This window comes from Colias philodice, chromosome 14, assembly GCF_061535455.1.
Source record: "Colias philodice isolate Cphi_HAF_F1 chromosome 14, ilColPhil1 Martin Lab GWU primary, whole genome shotgun sequence".
NCBI lineage: Eukaryota > Metazoa > Arthropoda > Insecta > Lepidoptera > Pieridae > Colias > Colias philodice.
Genome location: NC_143099.1, coordinates 2,885,882 through 2,913,444, shown reverse-complemented (window position 1 = coordinate 2,913,444; position 27,563 = coordinate 2,885,882). Strand labels below are relative to the sequence as shown.

The 27,563-nt window shown below is 33.5% G+C and overlaps 1 protein-coding gene across 1 annotated transcript; it reads right to left on the bottom strand.

Annotated features, from left to right (window-relative positions):
- Positions 1-14,514: 14,514 nt before the first annotated feature.
- Positions 14,515-18,441, bottom strand: Pka-C1 (Protein kinase, cAMP-dependent, catalytic subunit 1). Its single transcript, XM_089703483.1, has one exon. It carries the CDS (start codon positions 18,110-18,112, stop codon positions 17,051-17,053), a length of 1,062 nt encoding a protein of 353 aa, XP_089559609.1. The 5' UTR covers positions 18,113-18,441; the 3' UTR covers positions 14,515-17,050.
- Between the last annotated feature and the right edge of the window lie 9,122 nt (positions 18,442-27,563).

Below are 27,563 nucleotides of genomic sequence, written 5' to 3'. Positions count from 1 at the left end.
TACTTACTTTTTTTCTTATTTCATCTCACAAGGTCACAGAAATAAACCCATCCTTTTTCATTTATAAAAAACTAGCGGTTCGCCCCTGCTTCGCCCGTGGTACATATTTTTGCGTTTATATACTCCATAAGAACGATCATCGTACTTCAAGCCAAGGAATATTATAAAGAATTAACGAAATCGGTACAGCTTTTCTCTAGATTTGCGCTTGGCAAAAAATTTAGCGTTTCATTTTTATATTATAGACAAAGTCTGTAAGTAGGTATAAAATAAATTAAAGATTTATTTAAATGTCACAATTATTTTAAGTCGTTCATAGCCTCATAGTTCATACAGCACATCTTGCACAGATAACTTTGATTTATTTCACGTCACAAAAACACGCATGTCGGAAGTGCTGGCGGCTGTGACGTGGAAGAATATCAAGAATAGAATGAGCTAGTGGAATGCAAATATTGCACTACTTTCAGATAATTTTGGCACTTATTTTATGTTATTAAGATTCAAAATATCACGAACGAGAATAATTAAAAACATTAATTTTTAACAAATGAGAATTTTAAACATACCTAATTCAAACCAAGTAACTATTCACACCGAAATGCACCGAACATTCCTTGAAAATATGTTTAGTGGTGTAAAATCAATTATGGAATAATCTTATATAATTCTAATTCTAATTATTTATTATTTTACTACGGAAAAGCCTACAAAGTTAAAATATTTTCTTAATAATCTGTCAAATACATTGCATTTAAACACAAATAGGTACTTATCAATATAGCAATCATTTCTTATAATTACTACGTACTTACAATAAAGATGTAAGTACCTAACTACAATTAGTACCTAAGTTTCATAAACCAAAGTAAATCCTATCAGATCCACGGTCAAGGCTAACTCCATAACGTTAATCTATAACAAATTACAGAAAACAGGAAAATGTTAAGTGTTTATAATATTTCTTACACGTATAAACGTAGATATTAATAATGTTCATATAGTTCATACCTAATCTCAGTTTCTTGATAACACTCATTTTTTGCATACCTGGCTTGTTAGCTTTTAGATTTACGACCGCTGATTAAGAACAGTTTGAACTGGCGAATATTTCATATATTTTCTTAATAGAAAGAAAGAAAGAAAGAAGAGTTTCAGTGGCGTAAATATCTGTGTACTCTCAGGTACTGCTCCCGACAATTTATTTTATAAAACTCTGAATAAAACAGGAAACATCTGCTATTTTATTATTTTAAGATAATATGAATAAACTCACAGATTATCCAATCTAGAATATTTTAAGCGCAATACGCACTTAGCCCACCGGGCCGGATCTGGATAATATTCAAATTTAATTTTTAATTTGCAATAGTAAATTGCTATTTTTTGAATGAACGAAAAGCATTTTCGTAACTCATATCATGAATTATTATTTACTAGCTTTCCGCCCGTGGCTTCGCCCGCTTTGTCGAAAACATAATCCTACTATAATCGCCTTTATGGTCCGGGAGCCAGCAGCAGATTTTATGACCAAGTTCCTCTCAAGCGGTAATTAGTAAAATGCATCAAAGTATAGTATTATGAAGCCTCGTGAACGTCAGCTGGAGCTCGGTTGGGGGGAAGAGCGATTGTAGCCTCCCGTATCAGCTGACGGTTTTTCCACCAAGATACAGCCAGCTGACATATATATTTATCCACAGTTACATATATAGTCCATTGAATAAAAAGTTCTAGAGTGCGTGAGTTAGTAACGTAAGATGTTTCTTCGGAAACATGTCAAGAGTCCCTAGGTAATAAACATACTAAAACCCCGGGCCACTAGGAGGAGCCCCGGAGTGGGGGGAGGGGGGAAATGGGTCCATTTTTTCATTTTTCGCTTAAATCTCAAAAACGGTACATGTTAGAGAAAAACTTTCAAGGAAAAGTTGAAAGGCCATAAAATTATCTACAAGTTGTACCTGAATCATTTTTTCCTATATCCTACCGTTTCTGAGTTATACGCAGTAAAACATGATTTTGGCTCAAACAATTTCCACATCAATTGATCAAAAAATATTTCTTTCTTCCAAAAAAACTCAAATGTGCAACTTGTGACCGGTACTGATAGATTGCTCTTAATTAGGTCTATAATTGGTAAAATAAACACATTCCTCCATGGAAGCCTTTAGGAGGAATCGATTGTCAAAATATTATATAATGGTAGTTTGAGTTACTGAACTTGATCTTTTTATTTTTTTCTTCCAAAAAACTCAAAAGTGCAACTTGTGACCGGTACAGATAGATTGCTCATAATTGGGTCTATCATTGATAAAAATACCAGATTCCACCACGGAGGCGTTTACAGGGAATTGAATTTTATTAGGGTAGATACGATACTTGAACTTTTTATTTTTTTTCTCCAAAAAAACTCAAAAGTGCAACTTGTGACTGATACTGATAGATTGCTCTTAATTAGGTCTATAATTGGTAAAATAAACACATTCCTCCATGGAAGCCTTTAGGAGGAATCGATTGTCAAAATACTATATTAGGGTAGTTTGAGTTACTGAACTTGATCTTTTTATTTTTTTCTTAAAAAAAACTCAAAAGTGCAACTTGTGACCGGTACTATTAGATTGCTCTTAATTAGGTCTATAATTGGTAAAATAAACACATTCCTCCGTGGAAGCCTTTAGGAGGAATCGATTGTCAAAGTACTATATTAGGGTAGTTTGAGTTACTGAACTTGATCTTTTTATTTTTTTCTTCCAAAAAACTCAAAAGTGCAACTTGTGACTGGTACAGATAGATTGCTCATAATAAGGTCTATCATTGATAAAAATACTAGATTCCACCACGGAGGCGTTTACGGGGAATTGAATTTTATTAGGGTAGATACGATACTTGAACTTTTTATTTTTTTTCTTCCAAAAAAACTCAAAAGTGCAACTTGTGACCGGTACCGGTACGGTAAGAAAAAAATAAAAAGTTCATAATATATCGTAACTACCCTGATAAAATTCAATTCCCCGTTAACGCCTCCGTGGTGGAATCTGGTATTTTTAGCAATGATAGACCTAATTATGAGCAATCTATCTGTACCGGTCACAAGTTGCACTTTTGAGTTTTTTGGAAGAAAAAAATAAAAAGATCAAGTTCAGTAACTCAAACTGCCCTAATATAATATTTTAACAATCGATTCCTCCTAAAGGCTTCCATGGAGGAATGTGTTTATTTTACCAATTATAGACCTAATTAAGAGCAATCTATCAGTACCGGTCACAAGTTGCACATTTGAGTTTTTTGGAAGAAAGAAATATTTTTTTATCGATTGATGTGGAAATTGTTTGAGCCAAAATCATGTTTTACTGCGTATAACTCAGAAACGGTAGGATATAGGAAAAAATGATTCAGGTACAACTTGTAGATAATTTTATGGCCTTTCAACTTTTCCTTGAAAGTTTTTCTCTAACATGTACCGTTTTTGAGATTTAAGCGAAAAATGAAAAAATGGACCCATTTCCCCCCTCCCCCCACTCCGGGGCTCCTCCTAGTGGCCCGGGGTTTTAGTATGTTTATTACCTAGGGACTCTTGACATGTTTCCGAAGAAACATCTTACGTTACTAACTCACGCACTCTAGACCCCCCTTGGAAGGATTCATTCAATGGACTAATAAGCTATCATCAGGTAAATTTTTGTTTGAGAGGAAATAACGGAAAATAAATTTTTCTTTAAATTTAACTTTCATGTTCGAGACACCAGCTGACGTATAAATTATAATACACCATGTTGTAACCAGCTGACTATTTTTTTTCATTGAGATATTGGGTTAGCTACAATTTGACAAATTTTTAGCTGAGAGGAAATGAATGAATGAATGTATTTTTTTTCCTATGTGCGTGGGAGGCTACAACCGCTCACCCCCCCCCCCCCCAACCGAGCGCCAGCTGACGTTCACGAGGCTTTATAATACTATACTCTCATGCGTCTGACGAATTATCTCTTGAGAGGAAATAGTTAACCAAATTTGCACCTGGCTCCCTAACCATTATAATAGTATACTATATAATAGTATACTATTATAAAGGCGAAAGTTTGTAAGTATGGATGTATGGATGTTTGTAACTCTTTCACGTAAAAACTACTGAATGGATTTGAATGAAACTTTACCACAATATAGCTTATACATCAGAATAACACATAGGATAGGTTTTATCCCGGAAATCCAACGGGAACGGGAACTATGCGGATTTTCTTTTGAAAACGCGGGCGAAGCCGCGGGCGGAAATCTAGTACCTACATAAATTATATACTAAAACCTAAAACCTTCCTCTTGAATCACCCTATCTATTAAATAAACCGCATCAAAATCCGTTGCGTAGTTTTAAAAATTAGGGATATAGGGACAGAGGTGATTTTGGTTAAGCTAATGTTAGTAAGTTATTATACAGAGATAATGTTTCAACCTTTTAACCAATCCATAATAAATCTCCTGCTATTCTTATTTTTATCTTTCTCTGAAAACAATTTAGAATTTACCCATACATTGGGAATAACAATGCTGTGTACATAATAGTGACGTAAGTAGCCAATGACGTTATTGGCGAATACATACAAATATAGGTACTTAGATTAAAATGGTTATATATTCAATTGAAAACTATGAACGTCAACCAATTACGATGCAAATAATAAATTCGAGCGTTGGTTCACGCAAAAAAGGGATTCGCCTGAAGTTCAGAAATCAGAACTAAACGTCAACACAAAATCTGATTACCTGGTTTTTGTTGTTTACAACAAAAACCAGACAATAAATAATTAATTAATATCGTTTTCAAATAACGTATTATTTGTTCATTTATTTATGAAGCAAAAGATTTGTTAGGTAAAGTGAATTGTTACGTAATTTGACTATTATATTAAATGTTTATATACCTACTTACCTACGCTACCATTTCCCCAGTTTTACCTATTTCCTTTACTGAATCTCTTCATGAGGTGACTCTAAGTGGACCGGAATCTGATGAAAAACTCAAAGCTGCACTAACTCCTTCCTTCCTGCACGTCTGGACTCATTTTAAAATTCAAGACTTATAAAAATATGAGAGAATTTAGTATTAGACGTAGTATATTATTATTAGTCTGTGGTATTAGGGTTATTCAAGTGTTTTCAATTACAGGTTATGGTACCTTCTATTTCGCATACACTCAAATCGGCGATTTGAAAATGAAAAAACGCATGGAGAGCTCAACCAAGTATTCACTACGCTAATCGAACAGTAAATAGTTTTCACGTGTTGTATTTTTTCGTTTTGCTATAATCACAATTATTTATTTTATTTCCTTTCAAAGATTTCCACTGACTTTGTCACACGATGAGTATTATTAACATCCATATTATCAAGTTAAAGGTTATCTACTGTGTACATAGAAACTAGAAATATATTGTGGAACTTAATTGTGTAGGTATAGAATAAGACGCAAATTATATTCCTGCGTTCTTATCTCAGGCAAACTAGAACGGTCATTGTACCTACCTACACTACATAATTTCCTTATTTTTAAAAGGGTTCAGTTTATTTTTCTATAAATAAATACATACGTAGGTAAAGGATATTTCGATTAAGAGATAGGTACATCTATATTCTACAAATGTTCATTATTCCTGATGAGAAGAGTTTTTTTAAATAGTTATGTATTTTATATTTAAAATGATAGTAACGTGAAAATTGAAATTTTACATGTTTTTAGATATCTTACCTTGCAGCTCCTTCAGGACGTCAATCTCTTCGGTACTTAAGCAGTGCACAACGAAGTCCATTTTCTTGTTTTCCTAGATACCTACCTAATAACATTGCTTCGTAAAGGACCCGGACAACAATAATATATTGTTTCTTATAATATTGTTTTAATCATATAGATTGATTGATAATAAAGATAAGAAATTCAACAAACTATTTTGATACCTAACCATTTTTTTTATTTATGTCTTGTATGTACTTCCAAGTTTAAGTTGCTTTACCAATGAAGTGCCAGTGCGTGTTGCCGAATGCCGTGATAAATAAAAATATATCACATGTCGTCTAAAATGATTCAAATTTTAGCCGCCAACTTTACATGGAACGTAGAAATTTTAATTCTATAATCTATTGTTTTTGTTTTTCAGTTTCAGCTGCAACTTTATCGGACTAAGTATAAATATTATCCTTACTAATTTGAAAATATCTAATTTAAAACATTTAAAAGGTATGCATGCATTATTATTTATTATTTTCATCTGCTCTAGCCTGCCTGTCGATAATCATATCTTACTCACTGAATTTGACCTACTTTCCGGAGCTTCATTTTCCTGAAGTTTTGCATATATATTAAGATGGGAAAACTTACAATGCATTACAATTATATGGAGATGGTAAAGGGATAACTATACCGTCATTTTAGCTCTTATAAAACGCAATTTTTATCTATTTAAGATTCCTATAGTTTATCTTGATACAGGCAAAATAATCATGTCATAAGTCATAACTTATACATGAGGTAATTATTTATTTATTAAATCAAATTCTGATTTCACGAATATCCTACTAATATTATAAAGCTGAAGAGTTAGTTTGTTTCAACGCGCTAATGTCAGGAACTACTGGTCCAATTTGAAAAATTATTTCATTGTTAGATAGACCATTTATCCCAAAACCGTGGGGCACGGCTAGTTGTTAAGGTGATGAATTAATTTTTCTAACATTTACGGCCCTTTTTAAACCTTCGTAATTTTTATATTATTAAAGTTGTCGTGATGAAAATTCTTGACAAGAAAGTTCAATAGTAACACAATACGTCTACCGTTTTAGAAACATGATTCCATGATATTTTCTCGATAGAAAAAAAATACAAAGTTCTCATTGTTATTTTTTTTTAATCTCTGGCATCTTCAAAATAACAAACGTAAAGTTACGACTTTTTGGATATTAACTATAAAATATACAACCTATACGTCTACCGTGTTAGAATTTTGAAATATGCGATGGTTTTGAAATAAACAAGAAATACTTGAAATTAGCGCCTGACCAGCCAATAAAGCGAGAGCCGCCCTGTACCTTCCTACCCCGATCGCTGCACGAGTCATTCCCGCTACGGCCGTCACACGGGGAACTTGTGTCGCTTGCGCAATCGTAAAAAAGGGTGACAACACGATAAGACAAAATGAGACAAACGGGGACAATAAAGAAAATAAGAAGATGAAACATAAATGTTGGAGGAAAAAGAATGCTTACAATTGGAACAAATTAATGAAGTAAGTTGGTTTTATTTTAAATTTGATGATAATTGTATTATAGACGATGTTTGATATGTACCCCTGTTTTAAGTACATAACGAATGTGTAAGATTTTTTCATTTATAGCATAAATAATCTTTTCAGAAATCCGGAATCCAGAAGGAAAATAAACCCACTGATTGTTCACAATTTGAACCCACTCCTTCGTAAGTAGCTTTATTCAGTCAAAAATGTATGTTATCAACGCTCTACTGGTTTTATCGCATGATTCCATTTTTAGCAAAAAGCAACAAAGTGCAAAGAAATAAAAAATCATGGTGAACTTAGTGGAAGTATGGTGGACGTAATATGGAATTATGGAACAGGAACTCGTTGGAGTAGTATTATATTTTAAAAAAATACGAAAAAATTTCAAGAATTTCTTAGTAGGTGGTAGATAAGTATGTTGTATAAAGAATTTGATGTTGATATTTATTTCATTTATACTTACTACACCTGTGCGGGAAATTGCTTAGTACTAAAACCGGTTTATATTCATATTTACATAGTAATTTCATTTCGAAAAATTTTGTGTAAGTATATTAAATTGAGTTCCTGGGTGATCTGGAAACACAATTGGGCCCGGAGGATGGCGCTGCAGTCACTCCTCCTAATCACATGAACCGATTTGGATGAATATTTGTGTGCACATTTCATTGTTGTGGGATGATTGGTTGATTCGTTTTCACATTAGCTAATATTATGTATTTTTGTTGTTAGAAAGTAAACTTAATTTAATGTTGATAATACATTATTATTGGTATAAATAAGCCAGTGTTCGTCTCACATTGCTGTACCTGCCTACCTATCCTACCAGGGCCTAACTTTGTTCTGGCTATTTTATTTTGATTATTTGTAATGAATAATTACAATTATAATAGAGTGCAAAAAATAAATACATGCGTCAATATATTTTGTGTTTTTTTTAAACAATTTTTTTATTTAAAAAAATATCATTCCGACCGCGGCTTTGCCCGCGTGGAATTAGGTTATATCGTGAATCCTGTTTTATCCCACAGAAGTGTTCAGTTCGGATAAAAAGTATCCTATGTGTAAATCCAGGCAATTAGCTATATTTTATCTAAATTGGTAATGTAGTCTTGACGTGATTAAGTAACAACTAACAAAAAAATATACAAATTAACATCCAAAGTTTCGCATCAGTTTTACTGTATTGGCGATATCTTCCACTCTTGACTTTGACTGAGAAGAATTAGGGTTTATAACTTCTTTCAGAAATAGTACCTTTCATTTCTGGGCATGATGTAATATCTACGTCAGCATCAAATTCTATCTAAATCAATTCAGTAGTCCGCGTAATTAGGTACCATTTCATTTTTTCAGAGTAACAATATTTTTTGTTATTTTAAAGACTATTTATAACCTATATTATTTTGTAATAAAGTAAACATTACGAAATAATAATAATTAATAATTATTAATAATGTCTAAGTAGTTGTTAAAAAGAAGATAATTTTGTGTTTATAAGCAAGAAAATAAAACCAATAAATCAACAATTAAATATATGTATAACAATATTATAACTGTATGACGACTCCATACATGTTTGTCCCGAGTCGGCCAGCGGCAGCGCGGCGAGTATGCAAGAATGACTTCGCGCACACCCGCGATCGCGATAGCGAGCTATTAGACTCCGCCCGCCAAGCAGTGGATTTTTTTTTGTGTATCGTCTTAATAAAGATGGTTTTATTATAATTATTAGTATAGTTCAGGTGGTTTAGGTAAGTTCTTTTTAAATACAAATTGGTTTTCTCTCGTTATTATAACCAGTTTCATTTGTAGTACGATTAATAATACTTTGAATGGTGGTCAACCGACTCGTGGGGAGATTGTTAAATAACATTTCTATCTATGTACTATTACGACTTCCCGGCATGTACAGTCAGAAGCATAAATATATTACCATTTGCAGGTTAGCAAAAATATCTGTCATAAGAACGGGTTCAATAATATCTGTCTGCCCGTATACAGAAAAAATATCTGACATAAGTAGGCAGCATAATAAAGTGGCATCAAAATTATATGACGAAAATGTAGAGCAAATAATTGTGACAACCTCTCGAAGCATAAATATGTGACGTAACCTAGGAGGCAATAATATCTGACACAATTTTATATTTCTGTATTGTAAAATATAATTGATTCCTCATAAAAAGCATAAATATGTGACACTAGCTTTCCGCCCGTGGCTTCGCCTGCGTTTTCACATAAATACCGCATAGTTCCCGTTCCCGTGGGAATTTTGGGATAAAACCTATCCTTTGTGTTAACCCAAGTTACTCTTTATATGTCTGCTAAATTTCATTGTAATCGGTTCAGTAGTATTTGCGTGAAAGAGTAACAAACACACACACATCTTCACAAACCTTCGCATTTATAATACTAGATTAGTAGGATTATAGTAGGACTAGTAGGATAAGATAGGATAGGATTTTAAAAAGGCCAAACGTTTTTTTATTGAATTAGTGTTTTGTATTTTGCTGGGGTAAGAATATGAACAAAAGACACATTATATTTTGTAAATATTTTTTATTTAAATGAAATTACGATAATATGATAACTTGCCATAATTTTCGATACTCAATAAAATAATAGCAATATGGTAAATGAAAATGAATAACGGAGCAATCGTGTCAAACGCCGCTAACGTCAAATTTAACAAAACAATTTCTAAATAATACACGAAGGTTACACTGAACCTTCAAATAAAATAGATCTACCCAAGTGGGTATTCATATAAGTATATGAATACTTTAATTTTGTCATGTTATGATATCCTTCTAATATTATAAATGCGAAAGTTCGTGAGTATCATGTAAGGATGTTTGTTACTCTTTCACACAAATAAAAGACAAAACAATGGAATTTGGCACACACATAGAAGGTAACTTGGATTAACGCTTATGAGAGCTTTTATCCTGGAAATCCCACAGGAACGGAAACTATGCGTGTTTTTCTTTGAAAACGCGGGCGAAGCCGCGGGTGTTAAGCTAGTAGGATATAATATCTAGATATACAATATGTAGTAGGTATACAACGACGGCACATATTAATTAATATGGTAATCATGTTTTAAAACAACGTAGTTAAAATAAAATTTATTTATTTTGTATTAATTCAATATTCAATTGAAAATAAAATTGTGTCAGATATTATTGCTTCCTAGTTGATGTCACATATTTATGCTTTTTGTGAGGAATCAACGCTAAATACAGAAATATAAAATTGTGTCAGATATTATTGCCACCTAGTTGGTGTCACATATTTATGCTTTGTGTGAGGAACCGATGCAAAATACAGAAATATGAAATTGTGTCAGATATTATTGCTTCCTAGTTGATGTCACATATTTATGCTTTTTGTGTGGAATCAACGCAAAATACAGAAATATAAAATTGTGTCAGATATTATTTACGAAGTAACTATTCTCTAATCTGTGATATTATTGCCACCTAGTTGCTGTCACATATTTATGCTTTGTGTGAGGAATCGATACAAAATACAGAAATATGAAATTGTGTCAGATATTATTGCTTCCTAGTTGAGGTCACATATTTATGCTTTTTGTGAGGAATCAACGCAAAATACAGAAATATAAAATTGTGTCAGATATTATTTACGAAGTAACTATTCTCTAATCTGTGATATTATTGCCACCTAGTTGCTGTCACATATTTATGCTTTGTGTGAGGAATCGATACAAAATACAGAAATATGAAATTGTGTCAGATATTATTGCTTCCTAGTTGAGGTCACATATTTATGCTTTTTGTGAGGAATCGATGCAAAATACAGAAATATGAAATTGTGTCAGATATTATTGCCACCATGGACGTATAAAAAAAGACGGACGCCGTATTACGAACAAACAACGTGAAGCCACCATAGTAAGCTAGCGATCGTGTAAAGACAATAAACACGCACACACTCTCACCATAGTAAGCTAGTCGGCCGCCATTACGTCGTGAACTACCGACTGATTAACTGCGTCACTGTTTCACAAAAAATATTTAAAATGCCGTCTTGCGTGGTTAAATGGTGTCGCAACAGTACAATTTTAAATAACAAAACACAAGGGATTACATACCACAGGGAAGCAAGTTATTTCTTTTATGTTTTAATGACAAAATTATTACGGCAAAATTTATAGAAAAAAATACAGCCGCCATTGTCATCAGGACAGCTGTTGCCATGGCAACATGGCACACACACATGGATGTTTCGCCGCCATTACTAGGCTTCACTCAATGTTTAGGCGATATACCGTCCGTCTTTTTTTATACGTCCATGATTGCCACCTAGTTGATGTCACATATTTATGCCGTGAACGGGAACTATGCGGTATTTCTGTGAAAACGCAGGCGAAGCCGCGGGCGGAAAGCTAGTGTCACATATTTATGCTTTTTGTGAGGAATCAATTATATTTTACAATACAGAAATATAAAAGTGTGTCAGATATTATTGCCTCCTAGGTGACGTCACATATTTATGCTTCGAGAGGTTGTCACAATTATTTGCTCTACATTTTCGTCATATAATTTTGATGCCACTTTATTATGCTGCCTACTAATGTCAGATATTTTTGCTGTATACGGGCAGACAGATATTATTGAATTTGTTCTAGTGACAGATATTTTTGCACATCGCCCCCTAGGCATATATTATTGCTCGTGACTGTACTTGTCAGCAAACCATTAATCTAATTAGTTGAGGATTATTCCGACGCAAACACGCGACGTTCAAGCTTAGGTATAATATAATTAATGTAGTATGCATACAAGTAATTTAAATACTTTCTCCAGTTATTGCTCTGACGTCATTGAGATTTTAGGCTAATTAAATTTTCTAATAATGAAAATGTGATTTACCACCTATAATTAACTTATCTACACAACAGAATTGTATTATTGTCTAGTAGGTATATGTTTTCACTTAATTCATTATGTAACTTGTACCAAGGTTACACGCTTTGTAATTACAATCGATTATTCAATTCACAAATTAAAACATTCCATAATAACTCTAAATTGTGATGATAAAAACTTATTTTATTATTTACTTTTTTAAATTAGTGATAGGTACTTTAATATGATTTGGTACAGTGTGCACCTTGCCTTATAAAAAAATAATTGTACATTGAAATACGAATTCTAGAAGTGACAGCACTAGGAATATATTAGTTATTACTTGGTTATTACCTACGTGGTTATTAGTGATGCAACGAATACTACTTTTACGAATACGAATACGAATATCAGACCTACTATTCGGCGAATACGAATATCTCGCCTTGGTAATAAAAGACTTATTTATTTAATGAATGTACTCTTCTAATAATTCAAAATTGACAATAGGCAAATTTTTATTTAAAAAACATAAAATTCGTAGATTTTCTGGTTTTAGGCGATTTCTTTTTAAGTCTGGATGTTTCCAGCCGTTAAAAAAAGTCTTTCCGAAGCGACTGTACATGGCTTCAGTGAAAAATATTTTTGGGCGAGTTTTTTCAGACTTGGAAAATGGACATCACCTCGCCAAAAGGCCAGTGGATCAGCAGTCTCTGCACACGTCATATTTTTACGCGCGATTTTTAAATCTGTAGTAAATAGAGTTGCGTACAAAAATATTCGTTTTTAAATATTAGTTTATTCGCCGAATACGAATATTCGGTAAATGTCTACTATTCGGCGAATACGAATATTCGTATTCGTTGCATCACTAGTAGTTATTATATGTATTCCCATACAGCATCGAAAATATAATTATGAGATATAATGTCACCAACATCAAGTAATGATTAAATTCTTGCGTTCGTCCGATAATAATGTTCGTGTCAATCAAAATTATCGGATAATGTAGGTTTATTGTTATACCTGTATTATACATACAACTTTACTCACTACAGCACAACTCCATTATTTAAATTGAACATTCATTGCTACTGATCATTCGCCAAATTTTTCCTTTTTTATATTTAAAAAAAAATCTAGAGTTAAAAACCAACACATATTGGTTGTAAAAATACCTCCAAATGTTGAAAATAATTATATTTAACAAAATAAAAATATACTACTGATGAATTTCAATTGTAAGTTCTACAGTAACATATAGTTTGTAGATACATATTTACTATTTAGTAAACTGTGGTTCTGTATCATTTTAAAATAACAGTGGAAACATGAAGAATAACAATACATATCCCAGCTTTCTTACGGTCGTGATTTATAAACAATAATTATTATGGTACCTAAGCAAAAATAAACACAAAAAATAATATTATGTACACAAATATAAAATATTAATCTTATCGTAATGATAAATGCTGATGACTCATAAATCACGTTTCTAAAATCCCAAATAGTTATCCACTCTATAAATAAATATCCAGGCTCTTGTAGGTATAACTTTTGAGAACGACCACTCGTGTAGGGAGTTGTTATTTGTATTCGAGTCATCAAGAAAATATTACTTGAATATTTAATCTAGCTTTACTAAATTTAGTAAAATGACCATTAAGTGACCGTGACGGCTGCTAAAAATGTACCAAAGAACATACGTAAACATAAATCAATGGATGACGTATATCGCCCACTACTATTGAAGCGTCCATGTATTATGTACATGAACATTGTCAAGTATAGATAAATCGATAATCTCATTTATAACAACTATCCCCTCAATGTTTCAAAGTGCTTAGAGACAACTACAGCTCTATCTACCTTTTATATCAGCGCGCGCTGTTTACCCTGAAAATTAAAAAGTATCCAAATATTAGACTTATCATGGTTACGTAATTTTACTATACCTAAGTACTTATTGTTATATAATTTTTTAAGGTATTTAACATTTCATACCTACTGTTATTTTAAACAATTTAAATTAGATTATCTAATGCTTATGTAATGTAACCGTTCACACTAAAATTGTTATAACGGCACATGATAGCACTTCATATAATTCTTTGTCTCCGTACTGGCAAAAGTGGACTGAACTATACCACTTTATTAGGAAGTCGCCTATTACGGCGGTCGAATCCACGTGCGATAGCCGTGCTCTGCCAAATACAACTCGACAGTCCTGAGTGCACATATTTACATTTATTATGTACATTAACCAAATGCAAATGCAACAGATGCCAGATCTCACTTTCGCAGACGAAAATAGCCCGAGCCACTTAAACCACATCAAAAATGAAACAAAATATTTTACTGTTACATCGATATTTTAATTTCATCGTAATTTATGGAAGATCAATACATGGTGACAAATAATTACTGAAATTAACTGACTTTTTACACTTGAATTTCAATGCTATAGGCACTCGATATAATAGATCTAGACGTGAACATTTTAATATAAATTAGTATGCAGATATAAAAGACAGCTCGCCATACATTCCGCCACAATGTGATATACGAAATAACTAAAATGTTCACATTAGAAAGATCAAAGAATATATTATGGCAATGAGTGAATGTCGAAAGCTAATGGAATGAAGTGTTGCAATAATCAAAGCCAATATTAAATATCCTAATATTATACGGGGCACAATCACTCTAGTGTTATATACAATGATGATAGTCATTAAAATACACATCATTAATTTCTTATAAATTTTATAATGAAATCAAAAGTATTGCCTAAACAGGAACAGGTTATTAAATTTGACATGAGTATAGAAACAACTCTGTAAATTGTAATACTAACAAACAATGTCTGAACTATGCAGTGGGAGTGCAATAATTTGAAATACATAATTCTTCATTTAATTTTCAATATAATTTCATGCTAACAATTTTTTCCATCATTGATTCCCCACTATTTCAAATGCTTGCATATACACTGCATAATATTATGTAAAAAAATAATTTATATTTATCCTGTTTGTTAATACTGATTTTAATACAAAGCGCCAAATCACTGGTAATGTAAAACAATTCATGATGATATAAAATTAACCAAATATGGCACTAAAATAAACTTTCAAAAATTATATAATATTTAATTGAAAGTATAGAATATTAATAACATTTCAAAAATCCATTAGTTAAGACATTGTTTTATAGTAAAAATTTATTTCTAATAATATAATTTAAAGAATTAGTACACATAGGTAACTTATTTAACTAACCTGTAAAAGATTAAATATGAAGATAAGCAAATTGGTCAGTACTATACTAATTTGCGAGACAATTTAAGAATGATAAGATGTTTATCTTTACTTTGATATGACTTTGGATTCAGCATAACATGAATGATCTTGCAAATTCCTAAAAAACCTAAACAGTAACTCTAAGTCCATAGGTATTGTTTAACAAGATGAATGTGCAAAGTTAAGTAACCTTTTCAGGACCTAAACTAATGACTATTGACACATACGCGCACATACCACAATATGTTAAATTCACTACAAATAACTATATGATATTTGTACAGCCTGGATTCAAAGTCCTACGTCTAATAGCTATCGAATTGTTAAACTGACCGTAAGGCTGATGTTTATGATTGTAGCCTCCAAAACCACTATCTCTCAGTAACATACATGAATTAAGATGACACTTCCTGCATTAATGCTCATATAGCAAGATTGATATACATAATTCCATGTACTATACAAACTATTTATATTTAACTATTACAATACATAGTACACATCTATGTTTGGGAGTTTATTTATCACACAAATTCTCTCATAGTTTTGTGCTTACAATTTTAATTGATAATAATATAAGAACACTGTTATCCAAACATAGAATGAGTTTGAATAAAGTTATTGCTTTTTGACATTGATGCTAATGAGAGATGGGTTTTGGGACAACCTGACTGTAGCTGGTTCACAATTTGTTTCACTGTACATTCACTAATAAAGGAACTATACAAATTACACTTAAAAAATAAAGTTTTACTCACATCAGATCACAAACAAGCTTGAATTGCACAACTGAACACTACATACAATTGTAATAAGTTAATCTCTTTCTCCTCCAAGTAGTTATCCCCTAACTAAAATATCAAGTGATTTAACAATATAATTTTCTAAATAAAACCAATAACAAAATGTCAAATAATTAAAACGTTCACAAAACAACATTCCTATTAGTGTTTAAGGTTAAAGAATAGATATGCTCACTATTTGCTTAACAGATAATATCAACAACAAAATAATGTTGTTATAGAAAATTTGTTAAATAAGCAACATAGAGCTTATCAGAAAAATCTTTACAAATATAAATAAGAATGCCTAAATTAAGTGATAGCTATAACAATTAAGTAATGTCTTCAAGTATTTGACAATTTCTAAAAGCAGCAAGAAAAACCTTTAATACCCACTGTATCCACATTACAAAAACAATAGAAAATTCAATAAAGCTAACGATCTCAATGTTATCAAAGGCAAACTACCATTGCTGAATAAATGGCACTGACATTGAGGGCTCACAATGCTCGTGGCTATGCTATCTGCAGTCGACATCCACAATCATCCAGGGATTCGCACATAGCCTCACTGTCTACCTGATAGGGCACTAAGCAAAATGAATGCCACCAAACATCAGAAATCAGTTCTATCTTCTGCTTACTGCAATAACACTTCAAAATACCAGTGTTGGGTACAAATGTCTAATCACCCCAGCTGTCGCATAGACATACTCATCACTTTCCATGACATTCGTCAAGGAAGATTCACTAAAACAAAACACCTACTCACGGGATTTTCCGTACGCAGGCTCCAAGAGTGCGCTCAGAACTCGGCGAACTCCTTTGCGCACTTTTCGGTCGACGAGATGCGAAGGGCTTCTTCTTCGTAGTCGTCGAAGTTACTGGTGTCGCCGGGCCCTTTGCAGCGAGGTATGAACGGCGCCTCTATCTTCTTTTGGAAGACTGCAATCCAGTCGGTGCTCGCAAACCATTTATGGCCTTTAATGTCGTTAACACCCGCTTTTAGATTACCATAGCGTTTTGTCAAGTCCACTTGAAGGAGATTGCGCAACAAGTCTTTTAGATCCGAGCCAAAATGCGATGGGAAACGAACCTTGCCAGATACGATTTTTTCATAGATTTGAATAGGTTGATCCGCGAAGAAAGGCGGATAACCAGCCGCCATTTCATAAACGAGTACGCCCAGAGCCCACCAGTCTACGGCTTTATTGTAGCCCTTCGAAAGAATTATTTCAGGGGCCAAGTACTCGGGCGTACCACACAGAGTCCATGTACGACCTTTCACGCGCTTCGCAAATCCAAAATCTGTTACTTTTAAATAACCTTGGGAGTCGATTAACAAATTCTCGGGTTTCAGATCACGATATATGAGGTCCAGATAGTGCAGATATTCGAACGCTAGGACTATCTGAGCTGCGTAAAATCGAGAATGAGGCTCTGAAAAGCGACCTACTTTACGCAGATGCGAAAACATTTCACCTCCAGGCACATATTCTAAAACCATGTAAAGATTGGAGTTATCCTTAAAATGAAACTTAAGGCTCACCAAAAACGGAAAATTGATAGCTTGTAGAATTCGTTTCTCGTTCAATGTATGTTCTACTTGCTTAAGTTTGACAACTTTCTGCTTATCTAATATTTTCATAGCATAATATTCTTTAGTCGGTTTATGTTGAACTATCATAACTCGTCCAAAAGAGCCCGTCCCGAGCGTTTTTATTCTCTCAAAATCATTCAATCCGGCGGTGTTGGTAGGATTTTTCTTCCATTTCTCCTCGAAATCCTCTTTGGCCTGATCGAGGAATTCCTTGACGCTTTCGGCGGCGTCCACCTTTTTGTTGGCGGTGGCAGCATTGTTGCCCATGGCGCACACCACAAGCTATTTCAGTGCCTCGATTTGCCGTTATTAGAGGCTACCTTGTACTAATCGATGCCCGTCTGAGCGAACGTGAAAGAAAGAGGCAGGTCAACACAAACCGATTTGAAACACAGGCATTCTTGATTTTTACAGCACATACACACGTCACGAAAGACACTTATTGCAGGCACACATTGACACGTTTACATTTAGAACTAGTTATTCCAAAAAATTTTTCGTCACATTCACAAGAAATAAAATGGCTTCCTTCACTGAACTCGATCGGCAGAGCGAGAGCGAACGAACAATTCGCTCACGGGTGGCGGTCAATTATGAAAATGTTGCCAGTTTATTAAAAAAAAATCTACTATTCTTGCATAATTCTACTAAATTATTTTATTGATATAAAAGTTTTAATCAAACACATATCTAGATTTAAAAGCAATATTTTATTGAAACGCGCATTGCGAAAGGCGCGTCTAGCCCAGATGAAAAAAAATTAAGACCAAAAGTTGTAACTACTTTTTGCTATAGTTGTAAGCAGTACGGCCGCGGCGTGCGCGTGTTTCTCTGTCTGTCTCTCTCTCTATCATTCCTTTACAAATTAATCATAAGTAACTTCGTTCCATCCGGGTATCCCATAACACCTCTTAAAATTAGAAAATAACTTTCGGAATACGAAAAATTAACAATATTTGAATTGATACTCATTTAATTCTTAGTTCCTACCTTAAAATATAATGCGTGTTTTTTGATATAGTACAAGGCCTTTAAAAGTGCATTGCGTAAGATAGAAAATTAATATAGAGTATATACCTATACAGAGTTTTTTGACGGCTGGACATAATAAAATATATATTTTTTTTTATCTTTTTTTATTAAGGGATTATTGTCCGAAAGGACGATGACAATCCCATCGTACCTTGTATACAAATATTTAACACTTAATGAACTATATTAACTATATTTTAAATTTAAAGTTGAATAGCATTCTAGCTGCATCAGAGTGTGGTGCAGCTAGAATGCTATGATATGCACCAACATTCATAAAGTTTATTTTAAAATTTGTCAACAAGTCTTTTCTTTTAACATCGTTACGAATACATTCCACGAGGAAGTGTTGGATATCGTCATATTTATGACAGAATTCGCAGTTGGGCGAGTAATAAAATAAATGCAATGCAAAAAAGTGCATTACATAAGATAGAAAATCAAAAACCTCTGTAACAACTTGGTAGTTGGTATAATAAGATACAATAAAATAAACCATATAAAATATAACCATTAAATGATTTCATTATAGGTACTTGAAAAAACTTTATATTTTTAACTTTTTATAAATTTGAATTATATTATAATAAGGTATAGGCTATATAACATAAGTTATAGGCATTATTGAGCGTGCGACACGCCACTACATTGTTTATTTATTTATTTATTTACGGCATACGCCAAACCATACATATATTAAACTTAATTCTAAACTTATCACTATTTTCTTAGTTCTAGGTACCTCTTACATTCTTCACCTATCATTCCCATCCCTGACACAAACAAATCATATACTGGTGCAGAATTGAGGAATGAGTTCGGCAGTGAAAGCATGCGAGGTACCGGAGACTGCTGGCGTTGAACCGTGCGTGTGCGCCAAGCAGCTAAGAGTTGGTGGCTACGAGCCCGTGTATAATATTATTGTCAGGCACATTTAGCCGTAACAGCATTTCTAATAAATCATTAGAATCTATTTTATTGTATAAAACGTTAAGAGCAAATTTAACAGTTGATAGACTTCTACGAAGTTCCAGCGAGTTCCATTGTAACTACTTAACTTGAACAAATATATGCAGTAGGTATAAGATTAGAACACTTCGCTTTCTAAATTCGACTCCAACCTCAAGCATCGCGACGGGAGAGTTCCCTTACAATAGGTTTAATTTTGATATTATTATATCAAGAAAGAGGAACAGTTTAGCGTGAAGTTGGTGCTCAAAGATATCAGTAAATTAAAATAAAAATACCTTTCAAAATATGTAGGTATATATATATGCTATAACTGAACTACTTTATAAGTATTTATAGTGTTTTTACACTATCACTATTAATAGAAGTAATAATTGATCTAAGAATATTATCCTTAATACTTCGATTAATATTGATAGTGTAAAAACATTTCTTATAATCGAAAACAAGGTTGTGAATCTGTGATATAATATGTATTATTAAAATACTTTCATTTAGTTTCTCTCATCTCTGATAATTTTATGTTTTAATGTAATGACGGCGAAACTAAACTAACATTACATATTTTTTATACAAAATTCATAATATTTAATACTGATAAATTAAGAATTAAAAATTGAAATATCTTAACATTTTTAATACTTATAACGGAGAAGAATGAAGATATAAAATAAATGAAATAAAAACTAGGCAATAAGAATATTGAATAGTAAACTTAGAAACGCATTCCAATTTTTTAATGGCATATTTTTCTTTCTTAAAGTACAAGAAATATATTATAATATCTTATTAAAACAAATTAATCATCTAAGATTACTTAATTGACGCAAACAATAACGTGTGTTTGTATATTTTATCAAATTCCATTCTTTGAATGATTTTTACCTTCCATTTACTACCAAACTCCCATGAGTATTGGTAAAGGGTAACACTGCTGGTTGGTTTCTATAACGTAAATCAAGATGGCGTTACTAGTCCGTTTTAGAATTAAGATGCGCTCAGCAGCCAGCAATACTAAAATATATAAAATATTATTATTTACAAGTACCTAATAAACAATTAATATTACAATAATTATAATTTATAAGTACATATATTTACGTTATGTTTTGTGTTAGGTAAAGGAATGGCTCAAGTCTCAAGATTATACCACAGTATTACAATATCTACATATATAGGTACCTATTGTGATTATACTTTGTTGTGAAAATACATACCTACCTACACTCTGTGCCTATATATGTACATACATTATACACTAATTTATACATTACTAGCTTTCCACCCGCAGCTTCGCCCGCGCAGTCAAATGAAAAACCCGTATAGTTCCCGTTCCCGTGGGATTTCCGGGATAAAACCTATCCTATTTCCCGGGATAAAAAGTAGCCTAGGGTCATTGCGCCTGTTCGCGTCCACTTAGTGCAGTTGGAAAGTTTGAAGGAGAAAATAAAAATGTTCCAGAACAAATTTCAACGCAAAATTTATGTAACGTGTTCATTACATAGTCTATTTTAAGATTTACTTTCAATTGTGTTGAAAATATCATGTGGTTTTTATTTATCTAGACAAATAGCAGAATTAGGCGTTTTACCCAGTTCGCGTCCAAAAATTCCAGTTTGCGTCCACCCGTGGACCAGTTCGCGTCCACCAGCTTAGAAAAAGAATTAAGAGTGTATTGGGTGATATTTTATCAGATAAATGCAAATAAAAATTAGATTTTAATAAATTATTTATTTACGAATATAGTTATTTAATAAAAACCGGCCAAATGCGAGTGGGACCCGCACACCGAGGGTTCCTGTATAAACTGTATTTTTTTCATATGTTTTAACTGTAAATGATTATTTTTTCAATGTTTCCCTTATTTGTGCTATAAGACGTTGCTTCGTACCAAACTTCAAGTGTCTGTGTTCACGTAAAGTACCCTGTAGGTTTTGATTCCCTTGCGAATGTCGAAATTTGCGAAAATTTGCAGCATAAACGGCTGTATCTTCTGATTGCTTTGGCTTATAAGTTTGATTTTTTCACTGCTTCAAGGGACCGTAGACTTGAGTATTCAATATAAATTTCAGCTTTATATCTCAACGCGTTACTGAGAAAAACGGTTTTGACAGAAAGACAGACCGGCAGACGGACATACAGACGAACGGATATCAAAGTGATCCTACAAGGATTCCGGTTTTTCCTTTTGAGGTTCGGAACCCTAAAATCAACATTATTATTAATATAATTCACTGTAAGTAAACTGGAAAAACTTATTTATATTTATCTTCTCATCATTAATAGAACTAAAAATTAACAAAAAACAAAGTTACGTTATGTAAATAAATAATAATCAGTTCTATTAAGATTACCTACCTACCCTATTTTTAGTTTCTAATGAATTAAATTTCTTTTTTGTTTATATTATTTTCTTAACCACAGACTTATTGATTCTCATTCTCAAAGATACTAGTCCCATTTTAAAATGAAAAAAATTGCATAAAAATTTGCTAATTTGAATGAAAATTTAAATTATTAACTTGTAGTCTTAGTCAAAAATTTACAATCTATTTTAAATTACATATTTTAACAAACAATTCATTGCTACTTAATGAAAAACAATGTGGACGCAATATGTTCTATTGTTATGCACTATAGGTATAGTTTGCGGCCACCGTGGACGCAAAATGGAAGTTGTACAAATTCGGTGTAGTAATTCGCGTCCACCTTATTTTAGCTATTAATTGTAAAAGAAATAAGCTGATTTATAATCCATACTATTCCATGTTTTGTTAGCAAAGTAAAGAAACAGTTACATATTCAAAAATTCACATTTAACAATAAGATACTTACCGTCAAACGCGACGCTGCGCACTATTTTTTTCTCAAAATCCCGCGCGTTTTAGCTCTCTCGTTTAATAACCAAAATTAAATATTTTTTTTAAATAGGATAGGCGGTGCGCAGGCATATTTTGAATATGTGTGCATGTCTCTTATACATTGAGGTATTATCGGAAATTTTTCTTATTACAATTTTACTTAAAGTATACTTATTTTCGTGAATTTTCTAAAAGATATTCGCAAAATGGACGCGAATAGGCATGTGGACGCGAACAGGCGCAATGACCCTATGTCCTTTCTCGGGTATCAAAATATCTCTATACCAAATTTCATGAAAATTTGTTAAGTAGTTAAGGCGTGATTGAGTAACGGACAGACAGACAGAGTTACTTTCGCATTTATAATATTAGTATGGATTATTTCCAACAACAACACGTATATTGTTTTTTAAAGCGGCCGCGGCATCACAAATAAGTACCTACTTACATACTAAATAATAACTGCGAAAGTTTCAATTTCTATCACGGTGGTCGGTGCATGAGATGAGACACAGGCCACAGCCTATTGAAAGCTTCCTTTACAGAGATGCATTTACATGCACCAAATTATAGTAAAAGTACAGACTACAATATTATTATATTTACTAGATTTCCGCCCGCGGCTTCGCCCGCGTTTGCAAAGGAAAACCCGCATAGTTCCCGTTCCCGTGGGATTTCCGGGATAAAAACTATCCTATGTGTTAATCCAAGTTACCCTCTATATGTGTGCTAAATTTCATTGTAATCGGTTCAGTAGTTTTTACGTGAAAGAGTAACAAACATCCATACATCCATACATCCATACAATATACATCCTTACAAACTTTCGCCTTTATAATAATTATTAGATTGCCTACCTATTTCATCTTTTATTTCTATGTTAATGATTCCTAGGCAGGTAGGTTAGTAGTGGCGTGTACCACTTACTAATAATTATTAGTAGTAGTGGCCTGTGGCGTGGACCAATATACTTGATCTTAATGATCTAAGCATGATCTAAGTACTTGATATACATTATACATATATTGGTCCATGGTAATTGAAGCATCAAGCTACCTACTAGTTATTATTCTGTGGTAGCGGGTAGTTAGTAGTAGTGTGCCAGCGACTCAATAAATATGTAAAATATCATACTTAATTTATATTATTACTTTATTTTTTAAAGCTCGGTTCATATTAGATTAAAATAACTTCATAAAAGCATGAAATGATATAAAAATTTAAATTATTTTCGATCCAAGCGAGAGTACCTACAACCTATATATGTATGTAGCTCTTTTCAGCCCAACAGCATAAAAAACGCGAGAAAGAGACAGCATAGTTGCTACCTAATCTTCTTATATATAAAAATGAATGGCAAAATGTGTTGGTAAGCGCATAACTCGAGAACGGCTGAACCACGGCTGAACCGATTTCGATAATTCTTTTTTTATTATATTACTTGAAGTACGAGGATGGTTTTTATGTAGAGAAAACGTAAATATACCGTACGTTCGTACCACGGGCGAAGCCGGGGCGGACCGCTAGTCACTACATAGTATAAAACAAAGTCGCTTTCCCTGTCCCTATGTCCCTATGTCCCTATTTCCCTATGTCCCTTTGTACGCTTAAATCTTTGAAACTACGCAACGGATTTTGATGCGGTTTTTTTAATAGATAGAGTGATTCAAGAGGAAGGTTTATATGTATAATAACATCCATTAAATAGTGGAGAAGTACTGTTATTTTTGAGGTTTCTAATGTGATGTCGTAAAAAATTACATTTTTTCCGCTTACATTGCAAACGCAGGCTGAACCCTACGAGTTTTATCAAAATAATGTACTAAGTATTATACACATTGAAAAGGTCCACAGAAAAGTCCGCGATGGTATATGTCTATCTCTTATGGATAACCCACAATAACTTTTTTTTGTCATTTACTTTTTACGACAAATAATGGCTAATTTTCGATGCGATTTTAACCAATACAGCATTAATCCTTAACCAATTAAATACCTTGAATACATTGTTCATTTACACCGTATGATTTAAGTGAATATTTTCGAAGATATTACAGATTTAAAAATTGCGGGACGTAGCGTTTGCGGCGGTACCGGCCGGCCGCCCGGCTATCTATGTTATACCCGTGCGAACCCGGAGCGGGCCGCTATGTTTTTTATACAACGTTCACAGTTTTTCTGTAGTGTATTTAGTATCAGCATTGCACCCGTGCGAAGCCGGGGCGGGTCGCTAGTCTTATATATAAAAATGAATCGCAAAATGTGTTGGTAAGCGCATAACTCGAGAACGGCTGAACCGATTTCGATAATTCTTTTTTTATTATAATCGTTGAAGTACAAGGATGGTTCTTATGTAGAGAAAACGTAAATATTATGTACCACGGGCGAAGCCGGGGCGGACCGCTAGTCTTATATATAAAAATGAATCGCAAAATGTGTTGGTAAGCGCATAACTCGAGAACGGCTGAACCGATTTCGATAATTCTTTTTCTATTATATTCCTTGAAGTACGAGGATGGTTTTTATGTAGAGAAAACGTAAATATGTACCACGGGCGAAGCCGGGGCGGACCGCTAGTCTTATATATAAAAATGAATCGCAAAATGTGTTGGTAAGCGCATAACTCGAGAACGGCTGAACCGATTTCGATAATTCTTTTTTTATTATATTCCTTGAAGTACGAGGATGGTTTTTATGTAGAGAAAACGTAAATATGTACCACGGGCGAAGCCGGGGCGGACCGCTAGTACTATTATAAAGGCGAAAGTTTGTATGTATGGATGTTTGTTACTCTTTCACGCAAATACTACTGAACCGATTACAATGAAATTAAGCACACATATAGAGGGTAACTTGGATTAACACATAGGGTAGGTTTTATCCCGAAAATCCCACGGGAACGGGTTTTTCTTTGAAAACGCGGGCGAAGCCGCGGGCGGAAAGCTAGTAGTACATAATATGTACTTACAACACCTATATTACAACAATATTAATGGGCTATATATTGTACTTTTTTATGCCACGAACAGCTTTTAATGAATTCATAACCTGACGATATAAGCAACTTGTGCCAAGATTTATTTCAAAGCCATCGACCTAAAACGCTGCAACCATATTATATTTACAATCTCTGTTGCATATTGTAGACCGAATTCCAAAGAATTAAGGTCGAAATTCATATACATTCTTATTATCAATCTGTTAACTTTGCTTGTATCTGTAGCTGTCGTGTCGAGCGCAAGCGTGATGGTTTTCTGGCTATAGAGGTGATCCAAAATCAAGGCGGAAAATAAAATCTTGCGCATCGCATTTTTTTGCTCAGACATGCTAACGACCACATAATGTTTGAATTATTTTCAGGTGTAGGTACATAGGTACCAAAATTCCTACTGTTTACATTCGTTCTTAGTTTTCACATTTCCACATAGCAACTAAAATTCGTGATATTTACGAAAAAAATCAGTGATTAATAGGCCAATGAACTTTTGAAATCACACTCGCGCCTTATTCACATTTTATTTACATAAACTGTTTCATTGTACAAAACGACGGCTTCTATTTTATATACCTAAGTACTTATAAGATAACAAAACGTGTGATTTGAAATTTTATAAAATGTCTTTCCTATTTTCTTTTTTGTTTTATTAGGTAGGTATTTAATATATTTATATATTATCTTTCAAATGCTTTATACCTAGGTACCTATGATGTTTTTTTTTTAAATTTTAAATAGGTAACTATTTCGGCGATTAATAATATGGGTTGATATGAATTGTGAAATTGTAGAGTTTAGGATGTCTTCTTTCGATTTCTATAAAAATTAAAAACTGAAAATTTATAACTAGGTAGGTAGGTAGATACTAGATAGGGAATAAAATTATTTTAGAGTGTTTTTAAATAAGGCTAGGTACTAGGTAGTAACCTAGTTAGTTTTAAGAAGTAACTACTTACCAAGAATTATAGTATCTTAATTTAATTAATTACATAATACATATATAATTATACGTCATATAGTAATATACCTAGGTACCTAGGTACCTAACCACATCTAATGGCTGGTTCACACTTTGATTAGTGCGAGTGCAGGTGATGAGTAGTACTACGTGTGGACAGCGACTGTTTAGTGCGAGTGTTTAGTAGGCTGTGTAGTAAAGTGAATAGAAGCGTGTTCTATTTTTTTGCGAGTGGACTGCGAGTAGCCACGTCCCGCGCGCCCTCCCTTCCCCCTCACTCGCAGCGTGCCTGCACTCGCACTAATCACCTGCACTCGCAGTCAATTGGACACTACTCGCACTACACACCTGCACTCGAACTAATCACCTGCACTCGCAGTCAATTGGACACTACTCGCACTACACACCTGCACTCGCACTAATCACCTGCACTCACACTAATCAAAGTGTGAACCAGCCATAATGGCTGGTTCACACTTTGATTAGTGCGAGTGCAGGTGATGAGTAGTACTACGTGTGGACAGCGACTGTTTAGTGCGAGTGTTTAGTAGGCTGTGTAGTAAAGTGAATAGAAGCGTGTTCTATTTTTTTGCGAGTGGATTGCGAGTAGCCACGTCCCGCGCGCCCTCCCTTCCCCCTCACTCGCAGCGTGCCTGCACTCGCACTAATCACCTGCACTCGCAGTCATGGCTGGTTCACACTTTGATTAGTGTGAGTGCAGGTGATTAGTGCGAGTGCAGGTGTGTAGTGCGAGTAGTGTCCAATTGACTGCGAGTGCAGGTGATTAGTGCGAGTGCAGGCACGCTGCGAGTGAGGGGGAAGGGAGGGCGCGCGGGACGTGGCTACTCGCAGTCCACTCGCAAAAAAATAGAACACGCTTCTATTCACTTTACTACACAGCCT

Coding starts and splice junctions, on each gene's coding strand:
- Pka-C1 (XM_089703483.1), bottom strand. CDS start 18,112: ATGGGCAACAATGCTGCCACCGCCAACAAAAAGGTGGACGCCGCCGAA.